The 20,921-nt window shown below is 37.4% G+C and overlaps 1 protein-coding gene across 1 annotated transcript in view; it reads left to right on the top strand.

Moving 5' to 3' along the window:
• The first annotated feature begins 15,781 nt into the window (after positions 1–15,781).
• Positions 15,782–20,921, top strand: part of LOC134546257 (nuclear RNA export factor 1-like) — an 84,194-nt gene continuing 79,054 nt past the window's right edge. The window contains exon 1 of the mRNA XM_063388957.1: positions 15,782–16,021. Coding sequence (XP_063245027.1) covers positions 15,931–16,021 — 91 coding nt within the window. The 5' untranslated portion in view covers positions 15,782–15,930. The remainder of the gene's footprint in view (positions 16,022–20,921) is intronic.

Below are 20,921 nucleotides of genomic sequence, written 5' to 3'. Positions count from 1 at the left end.
TTCTTGAACACTCGCTAGCGGAATTATGAATCGGAATTACGTCACAAACTACCGGATATATTCCGCCACCTCGTGAGCTGGCGGAATCACAATTCCGGTAGAGATTTGAGCGTTTTTTGTTCTTTGAAACTGACATCGTACGGCCGAAGGCCACCCCAAAGCCCGACCTGCACCCGCCAGTACTCGGCTCCGCTAACGGAAAGCACCCCTAGCCATGGCCCACCCGAGTCAAGTGAGCGGACCGCAGCCCAAGGTAGAGAATAGCGAACCATTTTAATTACGCATGCAATGCACTCCCCGTGACTACAAAATGCTCCACACAATAATAACGTAATCAAAAACAAACAAAAGCCCCTAATTAATAAAGTGCGACGTAGGAGTGCCCGGGTCACTCACGTGTAGTTTTATACTAAAACAGCTGTGAGTGCAACCCTTGCGGCCTTCAGCCTAATTTCAGTAGTGAAACGTGTGACGTAATTCAAACCACCCCAAATTAGCATTATCGTTCGCCACTGGAGTAGTTTTCAAGAAACGGACAGTCTCCAGCTTGACTCTAATATTCAAACTTATTTTAGACAAACTTATTAAATGTCAATTCTATAACATATATAGATATTAAATTAATCATTATGTTTTATTATGTGAATTTAGAGCCACTTAAATTTAGTTAATTATATAGATTTTTACGAATAACGGAACTTTAGAAACTCTGGCGCGACAGGGAGCTCACCCCTCCCCTCGCGCCAGGGCTGCACGTCAGTACAGCGCGACTCGCGGACCGGGACGGACGCACGTCCCACGGGGAGCCAGCATCTCTTTGTTTCACCGAACGTCCATCTGGTAATTATAGTCACAACCAAAACCTTTTTTTAATACTCCCCGTGTGCGCCCGGTCCTTTTCCGGTGTAGGGCCTAACCCAGCCGCATCAATTTAACACGCCCCACACAAAGCATTATGTGGGGCCGTGCAGTATACGGTACGGGCCGTCTCCCGCCACCCCAGAACTTTATTTAATCGCCTAGTGCACAGGCACAGGCTACATTCAAGATTAAACGTGTTTTAATTTAGTAGCGAGCCGCGGTCCGCACAGGTGGGCCCGCGCGTCGCCAGTTACAGATTACGAAATTAGCCGATGCTAATTGAACACTCTCCCTCGACTGCGACTGGCGTGAGGATTTAATAAGTAAACACACGTAAAGGCACGCAGGTGTCCCTCTCAGATAACGTGTGCAGTGTAGTCGTGTACTTAAAAGCACCACATAGTGCCGTTTTATCAAGTGTAATTGTAATCATAGTGTAATCAAAACTTCTACGTGTTCCGACGCCCCATTGGCAGTCATGTACCGCCGAGTAAACCTCGCGCCCAATGTAATGAACCAGTGTCAATCGTGAACAATAAAAGGTCCACCCCGCACCCCCGTGCGCGACGTGCGACCCGTAGAAAAACCAGAACAGTGTATGTAAATTAACCTAAACAACCCAACCCAGTCAGGAAGCAAATTTCACCACCGCCGACGGTTCTAGCGGACCACGCTGGGGCAACGAACCCACGACCATCACACGGTTAGACACCGAGCTAGCCTGGCGCCCTCCCGGAACAGAAATCTCTAAGAAAGCCAGCCACCCCGCTAGGACCTGCGCCCGATCTCGAACACGAGACCGCGGCTGACGGCAAAACCATGATTTGTCCAAAATGGAGTCTCTGTTATGGTTCTGAAAAATATTTAAATCGTTTGTATGTTTGGTTAGTTTAGGTTAGCTACATACCTATCTCGTTTAATAATGCGTGTGTTTATATACTTATATTAGATTACTTCATTTAAAACCAGAAATAACTTATTCGCCTCATTATGTTATGTGATTATTCAGATAAAAATACGCCATGTGATGCTTTCAACCTTCGAAATTCGTTTGTGCGTGGCGAGAAAACTTTTGTAACAATTTAACTAATATTTAATGTCTTAAGTATTAAGTATTACATTTGTTTGTGTGATTGGCAATGGCAGGTATTTAAATATTACGTTACGAAAGTTATATTTACCATCTTACATTAAGTACTTAATATGGTACCTACTTAGTATTTAAAACATTGATATTTTTGCTGTGTATAAATTTGTGGCTTATTTGACGTATATTGTGATAAATACAATACCGGTAACATAGTTTCCATATTACGTAATTCATTTTTGACACAAAATATTGCAATCGTGTGTCATGTTTTGATGGAACAAAACTATAGTGGTAGTTAGATTATGCACATGTATTCGTTAAAATTACATCAATCCCGGAATTGAAAAGTACTCGAAATGAGTCCATTTATATATGAATTTCCCACAATGATAAGTGATTGTGAAAATAAAGGTTATTCTATTTACCCTTCCCTATCTTAAACAGAGCCAACATTCCTACCCCGCAAATAATATGATTGAAAACAACACACACCGATGAAAACCCACACAAGTATTATTAAATAAATGATGAAAGAAGATATAGTTGAAAGATTTTGTTGATAAATTCATAAGATTGTTTTCAAGAAGCCCCTACACCAAAAAATAACAAACTTTGGTAAAAGTTCTGTATTGCTTATCCAGGTGTATCCAGATATACCTTTGATTCTAATGGCATAATCCTGTACACCTGATCCTGTGTTATATGATGCTCATCTTTTTTATCAGTGGGAAGGCGTGTAGCCCCTACTTGTTTGCGCGACAGCGCGAAACCTGATGTAAAAAAAAAATTACATATTTAAATGATAAATAACTTCACATTTCGCGCGAAATGCGTCGGCGCTACGCGCCTGCCCACTGCTAAAAAAATAAGCATCATGTACCACAGGATCAGGTGTACAGGATCATGCCAACAGGATCACAGGTTAACTTGGATACGCAATAAGGATCTTTTACCCATTTCCCCCCGCACCATGAGATAATTGCCAGATGATGTTCATAAAATTTTATAATTTTGTATTGACTTGCAGTTATAAAAATCTTAATGTGCACATTCACAATTGTTTGCTGAATCAAGAAACACCGCATAAAATTTATTTTCACCTCAAATTTTATACTAACATAAAAAGTTGCGGCAAAGTAAGCAGAAAAAAACTAAGAAACGATTACTTTTAAGTGATAAGAATTTTAAATTCTATCAAGTAAGCAGAAACAATAAACTAAAAAACAAGTACTTTTAAGGGATAAGAATTGTAAATTTTAATAAAAAAAACCACATGAATTTGTAAATATTTTCGCAAATATTTGTATGTTTGTAGTACTTTTTCTAACATTAAATAAAGTTGTTCATTTCAAAACACAATATAATTCCCCGATTTTTTTTCATATAAGCCATACCATTCATTTTTAATTATTAGTTTTGTATTTATTATACATATTACATAACCTCCACGTCCATCAACTAGAGAAAAGATACGAGTATAATGAAAACATTTAACTTTTAATAATAAATGGTCCTTCCCTCGTTGTGATTGGCCTTCTACCAGCGACGTCAACACAATATTGAATGTTGCCACACTTCCATAAAGACATTTCATAAACCTGACAATGTTGATTCCGGTAGCAGCAGTAGCAGTTTCAAGAATAGACATTTAGCTGTCTAGCGGGTTGAAACTTGCGGATCATTCCGCTACCGGAATTATTCCGGCAGCGTCAAGAATAGGGCCCCAGGGCGGAGCAAGCCGGGCAGCCCGGGCCCCACGCCAGTGTTTTCCATTTTTATTCTTCCTGTCCGTCTAGTTTCCTGTTCAAACTATATACATTAACTGGTAAAAGGAAAATTACCAGTTTATTAGCATAAAAATTAAAGCGCTGAAAAAAAAATTGGTTGTCTGTAAAGTCGGTTTACGGACGATAGTTTAACGTGACAACGACATAACAAAACATTGATGAAATGATTGATACAGAAGAAAAGGAAATATCATATTCGGCCTGAGACTGAGCCGTAATAGGTTTTTGCAACCAAACCATTTAGGCATTAAAAATATTATATTCTTTGAGGAAGATTTTTTTTAAATTTTTCTATCTTTTGTATGATAAAATCTACCTCTGCATACTTTTATGAATAAAATTGAATCATTTTTATTGAATTATCACTATTTTGTATGGATACAAAGGAGTGAAATGAAATGTACAATTTAATTAATAAATTTACTTTTATTTGAATTCATTATTCAAATATAGTTATGTGCCGTGTAAGTATTAGGGATTTAGGCACGTTTTATTTAAAATTTTGTAATCTTAAATATTTTTGGAAATATTTTTTTTCCTCATCTTATTTTCTTTACGGCCAGGCCCTCAGCCTCTGTTCTCAGAGGCGAGCTGATTTTCTTTCCCAGCCTCATGCTAGGCTAGCATTCTGGCTAATATTTCTCCCGCCTCCAGGCACGTCGGGGCCGGTAACTTTATTTCTTCGCGTGACCACTTTTGCCTAGAGCAGCTTGTGAAGCAGTGCTGAGCCCTGCTAACTCTGTCACGAATCGGTATAAGGTTCACTAGCAGCAAGACATGACAGGAGGATCCCGTGGGCCTTGCGTCCCACAGACCATGCGTTTTTTGAAGCCATCCCCCTCCTGCTCACCCACCCTTTCTTCTCAGAAGAGAAGCCAGGAGCAACGACCGCACGGGTACGTTAACCGAAGTCAAGGCCATCTCAGGCTTGACAGCCGCAGTTACGATTCTGGACTTTAATGACATCTAGTGACGGCTGTGGTCACTAACGCCACTTGTGGGCGTCGGCAGCGCCGACTACCGCGCTCGCGCGGAGGTAACGACAACCTCTCTCCCCTCCTTATGTCTCAGGCCGCTAGGTGGCACCTCTGGTTACTCCATTACCCCCTAGCTTGACACTCTCGTTGGTCACTAGTCGATTTATTAGTACTTCTTCTCGCCACTAAAAGATAGTGCCTCAGTCGCGTAGTCACTCCAGTAAGATATAATTTTTTTATGCCGGACACCTTCGGGTGGGCTCGGTAATTTTCGGCTCAGAGCCTACCCTCCTCCCATTCTCTAGAGATCCCGCGCTTATGATATTCTGGTGATATCCCGCTCTGAACGGACTTCGGTGCGCGCCTCCTGACTGACTGGTACCGTTTGTAACTGCGATCTTCGGCGAATCATCGACATCGCATCGTATATTATGTAGTCTTCTCAGACTAGATGGATGGAGTCCCTATCTAAAATTATTATTAACCAGTCAGTAGTTTAGTTGAAAGTAGAGAAACTTAGTATTTTTTTTATATTTTTTAAAATTAATCATGATGACTTCCGTGGCTACCGCGAATCGTGGTTCGGGTTTTCGGAGACGAGACGCCCTCTCCTGAGCGCCAGGACCAACACCCTGTTTTGGTAAGTCTTGACGTCATCCCCCCCTTTATTTCCCTCTATTGGCCTTTTGCGCCATTTAAGTATACTGTCTGGAAACAGGTCTAATTCTTTGGAATTTGGACTTCTGTTTCAGACAGGGTTCCAAGTTTGGGGCAGCCAAAATCCTCTGCCAGAACCTTTGGAATCGGTTCCTGTGCAGAATCCACCATCTTTAGGACTACTACCTCGATCACCGTCTACCTACAGCCCCGGGTGATACCCGCATAATTCTATTATTCTATTCACGAACTCAAAAAAAAAAAAATAGTGTAACCCAGTTAAGACAGCGGACAGTAAAAGCAAGTCGAGGAGAATAAATTTATATTATGTTTTGCAAGGACTATATGTACAACCCTTAAAGTTACCAATGTTGATTTCATTCCTGTTTTTAAATATTGTAATTTTTGTTAAGCATTCAGGGCCGGCCCGATAGTAAATAAGTTCAATTAATATAATAACAGTAAAAACAGATGTTACTAAGGAAAATTTAATCTATAAAAAAGAAAGAACAATGATTAATAAAATAAGGAAGTCTATAGACGTAACAGTTGTTTTTATTTATTTAATATATAATAACGATCCTTTTTCTCCCAAGTGTTCGTAGGGAGTCTCTAAATTTTCTTTGTTTACTCCTAGTGTCGCCTCTGTCGTTGACTTTTATCGCTATCAATTGAGGGCCCCAGTATTCAGAGTTTCCAAATCTTTTTATCTAATTACTTAATTATTCTTTAAGACACTTGGGGTATTACAGTTATTACTTTTGAAATGTTACGTGCGACGTATTAATTTTTACAAGTTCAAAAAAAAATTTCGCTCCTGCAGGGATTCGAACCAACAACCTTACAATTAGACAATGGCGCTGCTGACCGCTCAGCCACGAGGCCATAATTGTTAATTGACAGTTTCAGATGTTACATATACCGTATAAAAATTTTGTTCACGGTAGGGGAATAATATTATTTCGTTTTAATAACTCGATTTTATAACAAATACGCATCCCAAATACACCAAACATATTTATAATGTGTTACAATATTTTTTAAAACATTTTACAAAAGATCCCGGTTGTAATTTGAATTATTATGTGTAACTGTAAAACACCATTGTTGGTTCAAAACGTATTTGAATATTCAACATTACTTTTAAATAACCGTACCGATTGTGCTGAAAATCGGTGGACGATCGTTAAATTACATAATATTAATAATTCAAACGACGAAAATATTATTGAAAAGTCAAATCGATGGTCGTTCCAATCGAGTGGAAGAGAGATGCCACGCATGCGTACAATCAGCATGAAGAGAGATGCCACGCATGCGTACAATGAGCAAACAGGAACATCCGTAGTGGGACATCCGTAGTGGGACACTTTTTCGTGCGTGCAGCCGGCGTTCATCGATTTATTAGACGTTGTCACGTCAAAAAACTAATTTCAAGTCATTATTTTTGTATTAGTAAAACTTTCAAAGTATTTATTTTCATGCATAATGACGTTATTGGCGATTCTACCGGAATTTGATCGTAAGCATTAATAAAGCTGACCCGAGGATAATCTATCATAGGAAATAATTCTCAACATGTCTCAAGATAAACAAGCAAAACAATCGTTCCAGGTTGGCTTAAAACTTTGTTTGAAAGAGTTCATTCTTCAAATTGTCCGTGGGAGGGCCTCCATAAAAGTAAACAGCCCAGGGCCTCGCGTCGGCCTTTTCATTTTCATTTTTTTATCAATTTTATGTAAAAAAAAATATTACGGACATTAATCGTAAAACGAATAACAAAGTTGTTATTAGCAAATAATGTAAAGTGACGGTCGATACCTTTCGATTTCAATTTTTAATAATTTCACTTTTTAAAAAACTTTCAATATTTATATTTCCTTATTTAATGACGTAATTTCACAGGACGTTTATAATTTATTTAATTAACCCAAGTATAATTTGCCAGGAAAAGAACACCGGATATTCTTAAGATTAATTAGAAAATCATCGTCGAAATTTTAGTTTCAGGTAGGCTTAAATATGTTATTTTAAAGATATTATTTTTAGTATTTTCCTAGAAAGGGTCCCCGACACCCTACCCCCTTTATCTTTAGGGGTTATTCGATATCCCCTCTCCCAGGCATTCCTGTAAGTCCCCTCTCAAGATATGACGGCTCCGCATACATAAATAGTCGAGTGCCTCAAAGTCTAGGGCCGCCACTACCAGGAAGTACAGCGAGTGCTGCGGGTCTCTGCCCACAACAAGATGGCTGCAGGTGGAGCGGCCGTGTGAACCAGGCTTGGGCTGACCTTGTAACAAGTCACAATTGTGCCCGGCTAAGACGGCTACTGTTCCGTGCACAAATAAACACTTGAGGAAATTTATCAACTGAAATTGCATGGAGCTGTGTGTAAAGTTCTTTCTCCTAAAAGTTAAATGACGGGAAATTGTTGACGATAGTTCTCAAATAAAAGAGATGAAATACATTTAAAATTTTCATTCTCGCGAAAATACAATTGTCGAAATGCCGAAACGGCACAACCACTCGTCCCAGCGCGGGGACGACTGACAAAAAAAAAAAAAAAAAAAAAGCACAGCGCGAAAAACACAGAAAATACAACAAACTAACTGTACAATAGTACAATAGTACAAAATGTACAAACTGTACAAACTGTAAAATAGTTCAAACTTTCCTGGGAAAGCTGCCTTCCTATTGGCTACAATTATTGTTCTTACAACTACTAGGTATTCGGTGATTCCCGGTGTGAGAGCTCTCCCACGTTCCTGTCAAACGTCTCGGTCTCTCTATAACACGGGATGCGATAAAGATCGCAACTGTCCTACGTTCTAGAAACATCATAGACACATTATGAAACACATACGAAAAATTACATTTATGAAAAGAACATTCCAAATTAAACAAAACATTGAAAATCACACTTACATAAATATAGCAACCTACTGTGATATCTATAGGTAGTTTTTTTAAAATTGCAATTTAGGAAGTAGTATAGGAATGTTCCCCCTGGCACTGGGTCCGGGGCGAGGAGCGAGGAGCTGACTGAGCTCTGACGACATGTCCATCTCTGACGTCAAGACGGCCATCTTGGATGAGCGTAACGGGACACAGCGTAACGGGACAAGTAGTACCGCGACTTTGACCTTGACCTTGACCCCAGCGGCCATCTTGCATCCGCCATCTTTGATCCGCCATCTTTAAATCGAGCACCACACTCACTCATGATAACATTTTCGTAACGGCCGCCATATTGATTTTTTTTCTATTCCGCTGGAGGCCGCCATCTTGGATACCGTTCACTTTGTTTCTGTTGTTTGTTCCTAGAGAGTGCCAGCGTTGCTCCTGATTTTTTCTGTTCCACTGGAGGCCGCCATCTTGGATGCCGTCGACTTTGTTTCTGTTGTTTGTTCCTAGAGAGCACCAGCGTCGCTCTGTCTCATCACACAAGGACGATGACCTATTACCTACTATAGCCATTATGGTCCTTATCGACATATTAAATTTTTTTTTAATGAAAAATATATCGGAAGCGCTGTGATTCGAACCATCGCAGCTCTGATCTCTATGTTGGAAAACATACGCCTTTAACCACACGACCATCGAGACATTAACCAGACTGAAAATTAAATAAGGTATATATAAAAATAACATGCATATTCGAACTTGTAATTTTTATTTTATTTGAAGTAGGTAATAATATCATCACCTGTTCGAGACAGAACCAACATCTTGTATTAAGACGTAACTGTTGAAATTATCGTTACGGCCGCCATCTTGAAAATCCGTAATTTTTATGTTAGAAAATTGGGAAAAATTCCAAAATTCATCAAACAATTTACTTATTAGAATACTGATTGATTAAATCGATTCTCGTCCTTGGTTCGAAACCGGTAAGTGCAAAAAAAAAAAAAATCAGATCCTTCCTCCAAGGAAGCCACTGGCAGACTCCCCCCATCACCAATACCAAGGTATATATCGTCAACTAGTATGACGTCATGACCGTCATCTTGTCTTCATCCGCTGGAGACCACCATCTTGTTTACATCTGCTAGTGTGTGCTTATACCATGTTAGTATAATTTTCTGTTCACCATACCTTTGTCCTCAACTGTTGGCATTGAACCTTGACCTTGACCTTGAACTTTGACCTTTACCTTGTAATTTTACCTTGACCATGAAATTTAACCTCGACCTTGAAATTTGACCTTGACCTTGAAATTTGACTTTGTCCTTGTCGACCATCATGGATCCAACATTTTATGTTCAGTACATGTTACCAGGAGCTACCACCTGCTGGAGTACACCATCTTGTGTGTTTACTCGTCTTATAGAGTACATTTCCATCTGGATATTTTTATTCAACCCGCTACAGTGCAGTAATCATTTATTACCGAGGTGCCCCCGCCATATTGAAATTTGGGTGCCATCTTGAAATCGTGTAATTATTTAGCTAGAAATTCGGGGAAAAATCCAAAATTCATCAAAAAAATCACTCATTAATTTACACATTGAATCGCTGGATTCCTGCCCTCGATTCGATACTTGAACAGTGACACGTGTAACTAAATATTAAATAAATTTAATATTCTGTTTTTCCATTACCTTTCGCGGAGTTTATAAATCATTCTCTCTTCAAAAATAAAACACAAGTCAATGTACGACAATGTTCGACGAATTAAATATGTTGCCGATAAGCCTAACATGAAAGTCTAGTTTTTCAATAATCTGAATAACCTCTAAACCGTTCATGTACAAAGCCATACATACATACATATAGACCAAGCATCTTCGGATCGAGAGACCGGATCATAATCAATGTCAGACGTATAGACCAGTTATTTCCGAACCTCACGACCTTCCTCATCGTCAGCTAATTATATTCAATTGAACCAACTGATCATGTTTTTTGCGCTTACAAGATGACCAAAAATCCAATCAAAAAGGCAGCACCATTAACAAAAAGGAAGCACATTTGGAAGCACCATCAAAAAGGAAGCACAATTGGAAGCACCATCAACAAAAAGGCTGCACATTTGGAAGCACCATCAACAAAGGCAGCACATTTGGAAGCAACATCAAAAAAGGAAGCACATTTTGGAAGCACCATCAAAAAAAGGAAGCACATTTGGAAGCAACATAAAAAAAGGAAGCACATTTCGGAAGCACCATCAAAAAAAGGAATCTCATTTGGAAGCACCATCAAAAAAGAAGCACATTTCGAAAGCACCATCAAAAAACGGATGCACAATTGGAAGCACCATCAACAAAAATGAAGCACAATTGGAAGCACCATCAACAAAAAGGCAGCACATTTGGAAGCACCATCAAAAAAAAAGGAAGCACATTATGGAAGCACCATCAACAAAAAGACAGCACATTTGGAAGCACCATCAAAAAAGGAAGCACAATTGGAAGCACCATCAACAAAAAGGGCAGCACATTTGGAAGCACCATAATCAAAAAGGCAGCACATTTTGGATGCACCATCATAAAGGCAGCACATTTTGGAAGCACCATCAAAAAATAAAGCACAATTGGAAGCTCCATCAACAAAAAGGTAAAAAGGAAGCACAAGTTACGAGAACTAAGTCTTAGTTAGAAATCAGAATACAAGAAATAAAAACATTAAATTTTTATAATTTAAATTATTTATTTTATTTCTTTACACTATACAAGTGCAAGTAAAACAATCCATTATTGTATGTAGCCAGCTTTCCTCAGTTATTTGAGTATGAAGGATATTTCATTGATGCACGAATAGTTTCCTGCACAAAGCGAGCCATGTAGAAGTCTTAGCTGGTCAACCAATATGTTTGGATCTTTCCATGATGTGTAATCATTCTCTTCTACCACCATCTTCCTTGCATGTTTATAATAAATATTATGATCTCTGGTGTCTTCCGTTTTACCACGAACCTCAGGGTAACTTTCATTTTTGAGACAGTGATCATCACAAGCTTGATCAGATTTATCTAACATATCACGTTTCCATCGTTTCGGTCTCAGGACACCGTCACATTCTTCTATCTTGTCAGCTTTAGGTGCTTCATCACAGTCTATGTCTTTGTCAACAGCCTCAGAGTCACTGTAACAATCACCGTAGAAGGCATCGTCTTCACCCAGATTACCGTAAGAATTCGATGTTGATGATGTCGAAGTGTCTTCATCGTCTTCATGCTTCCTTTTTAGGAGTCCATCATTTTTACAAAGTAGGAAAGATCTACTTGAATTCAGCTGGAATATATTCTCACTTTTCACGTTAAGGATTCTTCCATTGTCTTCATTCTTCCATAAATCATCAACCTTCTTCAATTTAAGTTCTTTGTCGAGATCGGAAGAGCCAGGAAAATTATTGTCGTAATGCAGATCACTCTTCCTTAGTCTAGTAGATTCATCGTTGTCCTCTAGCTTGTTCGCAGGCCTGGCGTTACAAGTTCTGCCATGTCTTTTAAAGCTCTCTCTCCGCGTAAACGACTTGCTACATCGAACACAACTTATCATATTGTGTAGTGGATTTTTAACACAGCCATTCTTCACGTGTTGTCTTTTATTCTTTCTCAAGATAAACTCTTTGCTGCAAAACTTACACCTATGTTCTTTCGATAGAGCGACAGATCCCAAATCGGAATTCATATTAGTTACTAAGACTAATGCCAGATACCAATTGAGTGTTTTAAATTAGATCCATTGCTTAAATAGAATTTATTTTCATATTTCATCAGCGAGAATTAATATATCTCATGCAAAGGTACTTGATGCATGTAGTTCTGCTTTTCAACAACAGATGTCGCCACATGTTGCTTGCAGGTAAATAATATTTAGTTCTTTTATGCGGGATGCGGGATGCTCACTAACGATCGCAAAAGAAGGATGGCTTCGCTAGACTCCAAGGAAAAGGAAGTTCGTCCTTCCTGTTAGTGCTTCTTAGATTTCTCAGAGATTATTATTATTCGACTGAGTAATGATATTTTTTTTTAATTTCCACCTGAAAAAAAATATTACAAGTGTTGATTAAGTAGCAAAAGTTCACTAATTAAATGCAACCTAGAATAAAATGACATGCCTCATTAAGTAAAAAAATCCTTCATGCAGAAATCAATTTCTCATCTGTAACCAGAAGCACTCGGAGAAAACCATAAGATGTCTAATAGTCAGGAAAAATCAAAAGCACTCGGAGAAAACCATCAGATGTCTAGTCAGGACTAATCAGAAAGCACTCAGAGAAAACCATCAAAATATTGTCAAGAATAATCAGTAGCACACGGAGAAAACTACCATAATATTGACAAGAATAATCGGAAGCACACGGAGAAACCGCCAAAGGTTTTCTTTGATATCATAAAATTACAAAAAAAAAAAAAATTAAAATCAAAACAAAAAAATACAAAAACTATATCTGGCTTGTGAACATCTCATTGTAGTGCATAGTTAGTTCCAGTACAAGCAAGATTTTGTTCTTGTATTTTTTTGTTTTTATTTTAAATTTTTTATTATTTTTTTTTTGCAATTTTATGATATCAAAGAAAACTTGCTCACTGGCGCCCGCAGCTTCTGCGGGGATGCCGACGACGTGAGGCGAGCGGCAGAGCTCGCCGAAGACTCGGGGCACGGCCCGTCGTGCCGGCGCGTACCGCCCCCACCGACATCAGGTGGGCAGGGCGGTAGCTCACTGGCGTCCGCAGCTGCTGGCTGGGACGCCGATGACGTGGGGCGAGCGGCAGAGCTCGCCAGAGACTCAGTGCATGGCCCATCGGGCCCGCGCGGACCGCTCCCGCCGACGTCAGGTAGGCGGGGCGGCGTGGCTGGTTGGAGTTTCGGAGAGCAGGGCCCAGCTGTCTCATCGACCTCACCTAGGTGTTTCCCGATGGTGTTGTGTCACCTCTGCTTCCCCTTTCTCCAGCGGCCTTTACGAGGCATTCGCGGTGCCAGTGGTTCATTTCTGTTGGACAGTACCTGCAGCGGGGAGGCCGCTCTTCGCGGGCTGTCGGGCCTCCGCGTCGCTCCCCTCAGCTGGACGACGTCAGATCAACGTCCACTAGTTGTTTTAATAATGATGGAAATGGGTCCTTTGGCAAACTTTAAGTGGTTTGGCCTTGTGTGTTTTTACATTCTCTCAAGATCTGTTTCCATGCTAATTTTAAAGGATGAAAATACGGTACATCCAAGGGTTGAGTTAAGTGAATTAAGTGGGGAAGAAGGCACACAAACCTAATGTTATTCTCCTGGCATGCCTCTATCACATTTTTATTTATATGGGATGATAAATTGTCACCAATTAGTAGTTTGGGTCCATCTTATTTTTTTTTAGTTTTGGTAATACAAGACTAACGAAACAATATTCAAATATGGAGCCATCAAACCAACCACTTTTTGATTTGTTATACCGGCAACCTTTCAGTCCTCCCGCTGTCCAAATGTCCCACACATTCTCTGCTTTGTATACAACATATGGCGGTAGCATTTTATCTTCTGCATTTCCGCAAAGCATTATGGATGTTGAAGTTTTGGTTGTATTAATTATGTTGTCAACGTACTTACGTCCTCGTTTACAGACTACTTTGACACTGCCTGGGTCATCTGTAAGATTTGTTTCGTCATAATTCCAACAGTTTGAGGGAGGCACTCCTTCAGTGCTCTTCTCAAGATTTTTGAAATATGACTCAATGACTTTTGTGTCAATTGCTGCCCTATTTTGTTTTACATTATTACACATTCGTGTAGAAAGTTCCTTGTGACGGCCTAAAAATGATTTCACCCAATCATATCCTGGCAAATTATCTCGAAACAAGCTGCCTGTACCTTTTTTATTTAGATAGTTTTTCACACAATGCCTCAGTTCTGTTTCTGTCACTGGAAATCCAAACTCACTGAGAACTTTAATGTGTTGTACTAAACTTTGTTCTTCAACATCCGAAAGGACTGTTTGCCGACCTGGTGTTTTTAGAAATTTACCTTTGATTTTGTTCTTCAGTGTAGACCTGGGAATTCTGTAATATTTTGCTACCTCTCTTTGAGATTTTTTCCACGTTGTAATGTCATCTAGGCACTGTTCCAATTTCTCTGTTGTCCAGTTTTTGTATGGCCTACTTCCCAGTATTCGTAGGTGTTTCCTTGCCATCTTCAAGTATCTCTCCTAGAACAAAAAATGTAAATGAATGTATTATTCACTCAATAACACTAATGTGATAGTATTATATATTTATTTGGGGCAACTTTAATCCTATTAAGTATATCTTTGGCCCGGGCCAAAGTTACCCTTATATTAGAGGTGTAAAAGTAACGAAAAAATGTGTACCCGTATGTATTCGTTACTATAACAATTAGTACTCGTTACTTTCGTATCGTTACTCGTTACTTCTGATACCGCATGACATGGCACATGCTATGTTATGTAACAGCATCGAATCGAGTCGTATTTCGTACGCGTACAGTATGACGTCGCGTAAATAAAAATAAATCGAATATAAACAATTAAAAATATTTGATAATTAACAGCTTTTGTTAACCAAGAAACAATTAACTCTCATTAGAGTGGCTTTATTATAATATATCTTTTAAGATAAGAACATAAAACGTGAAAATACGCGATTATAAAAAACAAAAACATACATACCTATTTATAATTTGTAAAAAATACTTTCTTACGTTATTTCTGTTCGAATCTAAAACTTTGTCTACACACACAATACCTTTAATAAACAGTAAAAAACTTGGACGACGAATTTCCAAATTATACTTTTCTTAATAAACAAACATCGTTCTTTGTAACGAATAAGCGCGCGCATGCGTGAAACAAACGAAAGATGCGAGTAACGAAATGCATTCGTGTGTAACGTTTCGTTACTCGTTACTAGATGCCGCACCCGTTACTCAGTAACGAATACATACGGTTTGCTACAGCTCTACCTTATATTGATTAAAATGATGTCAGGTTATAAATAAAGGACAGCAAAACATGTTTCCATCAAAATTGTATCCATATACATCATTATAATATAAAAACATGATATGAAACATTGTAGGTGTATACTTACAATAATTTTTTATTCTCGTTGTCAGTTTCCCAGTTATGAAATTATCTTGGCATTAATAATAGCTTCAGCTCATAACTATACATTCCCCCAAGTGGTTCCAGCCATAAAGATTTATTTTTACCTTTAATAGCTATGAAATGTATTGTCAAAGAGATTGTACTTTAAAAACATGCAAAACTATGTCCTCCATCTTTGTTTCATTTTCAATATATAAATTTTATAACTTTATGCCAATGGTGGGCCAAGTTACACTCAATGGACAATGTTGCCCCAGTTTACGGTACATTTAATAAAATATTTCATTAAATATTTATTCCAAACAAGTGTCAGAAGGTAGCGCGTGCGTTCATAAAATATAAATAGTGTCCTTTTTCGGTTATTTTATCTATGAAGTGTGGCAATATATGATTGTTTACTAAACAACATTTTGTAACATTTAAACATCAACATGTATTCCTAATTTTACATAATCTTACGTATTATTAGAAATGCTACAAAAATATTAGAGCGTAATAATTGGAAAATGGATTCCAAAGTCAAACGTTTGATAACCAAAAAAATGGCCGTTTGCGACCGGTCAAATCTCCGTGCTGTAGGTATAACCGATGGAAACAGTAAGTTTTTTTCAAATTAAAATTCTAACTAGTATATCAACATTTTAGCATTTTTAAAAGGCCGTTTTTTTTAATGCAACTTCACTCGTTAAGTGTAGTACACAAAGAAAGGTTAAGAAAAACATTTTTGTTAGTTTGACACTTTGAGGTAAATATGTATTGTATGGATTATCGTCAAAATGGTAAATATTTACTTGGGCGGTATTTCCGAAAAAAAATGTTAAAAATCCGAAAATACCTTTATTTTATGCTCTTCAACTTCCTCTTTTCATTAAAAGTGGCGGAGGTAAGAAATTCCAAATACTTTAAGAGATATCGAATTTTTAAATTTCATCATATGTAGTTGAGCGGTATTTGCGAAAATAAATGTTAAAAATCCGAAAATACCTTTATCATATGCTCTTCAACGTCCTCTTTTCATTAAAAGCGGCGGAGATAAGAAATTCCAAATACTTTAGGAGATATCGAATTTTTTAATTTTGCAATACAAGACCTGTGGAACCATTCGAGCGGCGCCATTTTTGTTATTTTGCCGTGTGTTCGTGTTCGTGAATACGTGAATCGTGAATGCGTAATTAATAAAATGGTTGATTAGGTCAGGTCAGTTACATTATTAATACTTTCAAACTTAGCCGACATTAAAAATTATTTTGTGAATTAATTTTAAGGGCTGTTTAGTTTTAAAATATTTATAATGTAACTGACCTGACCAAACAAACCCGGACAGAGGGTGAACAGTAAACTAAAATGGTCGATTAGGTCAGGTCAGTTACATTATAAATACTTTCAAACTAAGGTGATATTAAAAATAATGTGAATTAATTTTAATTATTCTTTGGTTTTAAATTATTTATAATGTAACTGACCTTACCTAACAAACCCGTAACAAAGGATGTACAGTAACAACTCACGTAATTTTTTTTGTTACTTATTACTTGCGCAACAATATCAAAATAACAAATAAGACTTTAAAATTAGAAACGTTAAAAACTCACCTAAGTTGGAGGCGGTAATTAAACACCGTTTTAAACAATAATTGAACTAAATAATCACGTATTAGTTCATTTGAATTCTGGCCTATCACGAACAATCATGTGACATCATTATCCAATAAAAAAATAGATACTCGTACGTAAACAAGAAACAATGGTGCACGCACGCCACAGGAATGCGCTGGTTTTGTGCTGAAATTTAAAAATTCGATATCTCCTAAAGTATTTGGAATTTCTAATCTCCGCCGCTTTTAATGAAAAGAGGAATTTGAAGAGCATATAATAAAGGTATTTTCGGATTTTTAACATTTTTTTTCGCAAATACCGCTCAACTACATATGAAGAAATTTAAAAATTCGATATCTCCTACAGTATTTGGAATTTCTAATCTCCGCCGATTTTAATGAAAAGAGGAAGTTGAAGAGCATAAAATAAAGGTATTTTCGGATTTTTAACATTTTTTTTCGGAAATACCGCCCAAGTAAATATTTACCGTCAAAATTTTTTTTAAATATCTGAAATAACTTTCATTATATGCTCTTTTACTTCCTCTTTTCATAACAGCCTGCGGAGATAAGAAATTCCAATTACTTTGGGAGATATCGCCGTTCTTATTTTGCAACACAAGCCCTATGTAATCATTCGACTGCTGAAATTTTTTTTGCCGTGTGTGCGTGAATGCCTAAATTACAGAAATTTTTCATTAGGTAAGGTTAGTAACATTATAAATACTTCAAAATAACCGGAAATTAAAAATACTATCAATTTATTTTACTTGTTGTATACTTTTAAGTATTTATAATGTAAATGACCTGACTTAACAAAATGGGACGAAGGTAGATTAGGTCAGGTCAGCTACATTATAAATACTTTGAAACTGAACGGACATTAAAAATAATTAAATTAATTTTAATAGTTGTTTAGTTTTAAAGTATTTATAATATAGCTGACTTGACCTAACAAACCAGAACAAAGGATTAACAGTAGGAACGAACGTAATATTTTTTTACGCGCAACAATTTTCAAATAACAAATAAAGCATAAAAATTTGTAACTTTAAAAACTCACCTAAGTTGGAGGCGGGTACACTTCCTTTGCCGTTAGAAGGAAATGATGTAGTCGTTCACCTACATCGCGATACCTCCGACGGAACATGAATTCCGCAAGGTACCCGACGTAGTGGTTAACTCGTCGACCATATCGAGGTACATTCTGCCTTACTTCCCGCCAAAGTCTCTCTATTCTTTGGGTGTTCGCCCCTGTGCCGGGATCAACAAAGTTCATATTATGATTAACCTTCAGGTGAAGATAATCATGTTGAGAAAGACAATTATAAGCACGCCAACAGTCGCTTATAATTGTTGTTCCAGGCGAAATATACTTCTTGATCACGCGCAGGAGCATTCTGCTAGTGCGATCTTTGACATGAACGAGAAAAATTTTATCACCATTTCTCTCGATTCAGCCAAAAACCCACTGACCCTGGATGACTCGCCCCTTATTGTTCTTACACTTACCAATTTTAGCCTCATCAATTTCGACAACTTTCCCCGGCCCACCCAATTTCCCTACATTTACGTCCAAACTCCACTTAATAAAAACTTCCCTACAAAAGGACGCCCAATCTACGATGGTTTTCAAAGTGACATTACAATTCTTCTGAATGAAAACAGTAGCTATTTGGGTGATGAATCGTTAAAAAAAAATAAGTTAACTTCATAATTGTTTCAACCGAAAGTCTACTTTTGGAAAACCACGTGCCGGTTCTGAAAGATTTTTTGAAAGAACAAGTTACCCTTTTAATTCTTTTACTGGCACGAGTTACCGTTTGTCCGGTGACATTGAAAAAAATTGCTGTCCTCGGCCAACTCAATTACCGTCCCACATTGGTCGCACTTTACCTCACTACTTAAAACTCCATGATCAACTAAAAATTCAAACAACAATTTCCAATCATCACACAAATGCACAAAATCGAATACATGCAAGGTACACCCGCCGCATAGCTGACTATTCCCAGAAACACAGGCCATTTCAAAGACAGAAAGTAACACGATAATGATACACAAATTCCAAGAACGACTACAACATCTAATGAACAAATAGCGGAAGTGACCGTTGTAATTACACATCGTTTTGAACAATAAATGAATAAATCATCACCTATTGGTTCATTTGAATATTGGCCTATCACGAACTATCACATGACAACATTAGCCAATAATAAACAATTGATACTCGTAAACAAAAAGCAATGTTGAACGCAGTGTGAATGTACAGGTATAGTGATTAAAATTTAAAAATTCGATATCTCCTAAAGTAATTGGAATTTCTTATCTCCGCAGGCTGTAATGAAAAGAGGAAGTAAAAGAGCATACAATGAAAGTTATTTCAGATTTTTAAAAAAATTTTTGACGATAATCCATACAATACATATTTACCCACTCTGAACTACAATGATTACTGTTGGGTGAAAAGTCATTGTTTAAAATTAGATATCCCCAAATCCGGTGGGAATAAAGAACTGATTTTGTAAGACCCATTCTACAGTAACACGGAAATTGAGATGTATCTTATGGAACTAAGTTTCTACTGCAGTACACAGACTGAGATGGATCCGTACAGCAGATGTGATAGAAATGTTCCTAGAGCTTCTCATTTACGTGATACGTCTCCTCACTATTGTAGAATGAGCCTAAGAATGGGAGTTAGTAATACTCGCTCAAAAAAAAATTGTAAAAATCAATATTTTATGCTTTGTGTCTATAATTACTGGTAGCGATTCTGTGAAAGGGCGTTGCATTACTTAAATTATTACACTGTTTAAAGTTTTAGGCCCGTTCTGCGGTGACACAAAAACTGAGGCCGATCATGTTAACAGAGATGTAACTCCCAGAGCATTTCACTAATGAGTCTGCAACCTCTACAATGCACGGAAACTTGGTAAATGTTCAGTATAACATATCCAAGTTCATCCTGATCCTGTTGACATGATCCTGATATGATCCTGTATACGTTGGTCCTGTGGTAGCCTACATGATGCGTGCTGTTTTAATAAAGTACTTTAAAACTTGTGAACTAACTAAAAATTGTGATATGACAATGAATTATGATCCCAAGTTAAATAGGAATTGAAATATTTTCACAATATGGTTCAAAAAATGTTTTATATTGTGAAATTAAAGTTTTTTTGGCCAGAATCTTGTATATAAATATGTACTAAATCAAAACAGCAAGCATTGTGTTCCACAGTATCATATATACAGGAATATGCCATCAGGATGAGATAAAACTGGATAAGTGATACAGAACAATTACCGGAAACTTAAAAAAAATAGCAACCAATGATATTGCCCAGTCTTTCCGAGTATTAATTGTAAATGCTACAAAAAAATTATTTGTTAGTTAGTTCACTTTTTCTCGAATAAGTCGCTACTTTCAACTGTCGCTCTAATCTTCATTTGATGACAGATTTCTTAAACACATTTTATAGTACCAAGAAAAATCCAGAAACTCATATGTAAAATTGTATCTCTCATTTTAAGTTAAATAAAATCATTTCATGATACCATTTTGAAAACTTGAAAATTTGTGTGTCAGTAATTTTTACTGGGCTTAGTCTCTTAGACAGTGAGGCCATTGGAAACGATAAACACACAGCATACAGACAAGGCATATAGAGAAAGGAATTATCCATGGCGTATAGTAAACATTTTCTTAGAGTAAATGGGGGAAAACATGGTGAACAATAATCAGGATGGCCAGACCAGTATATGAACCCAAACTCTGTTCCATTCAACTTGTGACAGTATTGCATAGCCTACATTATCACAGTAAAAATTCATAAACATCCAGGCTTTTTGTAGTAAACTTACTGTTTTACTGAGGCATTGGTTTCTTTAGTTAAA

Source organism: Bacillus rossius, chromosome 1, assembly GCF_032445375.1.
Source record: "Bacillus rossius redtenbacheri isolate Brsri chromosome 1, Brsri_v3, whole genome shotgun sequence".
Classification (NCBI taxonomy): Eukaryota; Metazoa; Arthropoda; class Insecta; order Phasmatodea; family Bacillidae; genus Bacillus; species Bacillus rossius.
Note: the sequence above shows the minus strand (reverse complement) of the source record. Positions and strands in the feature narration are given on the sequence as shown.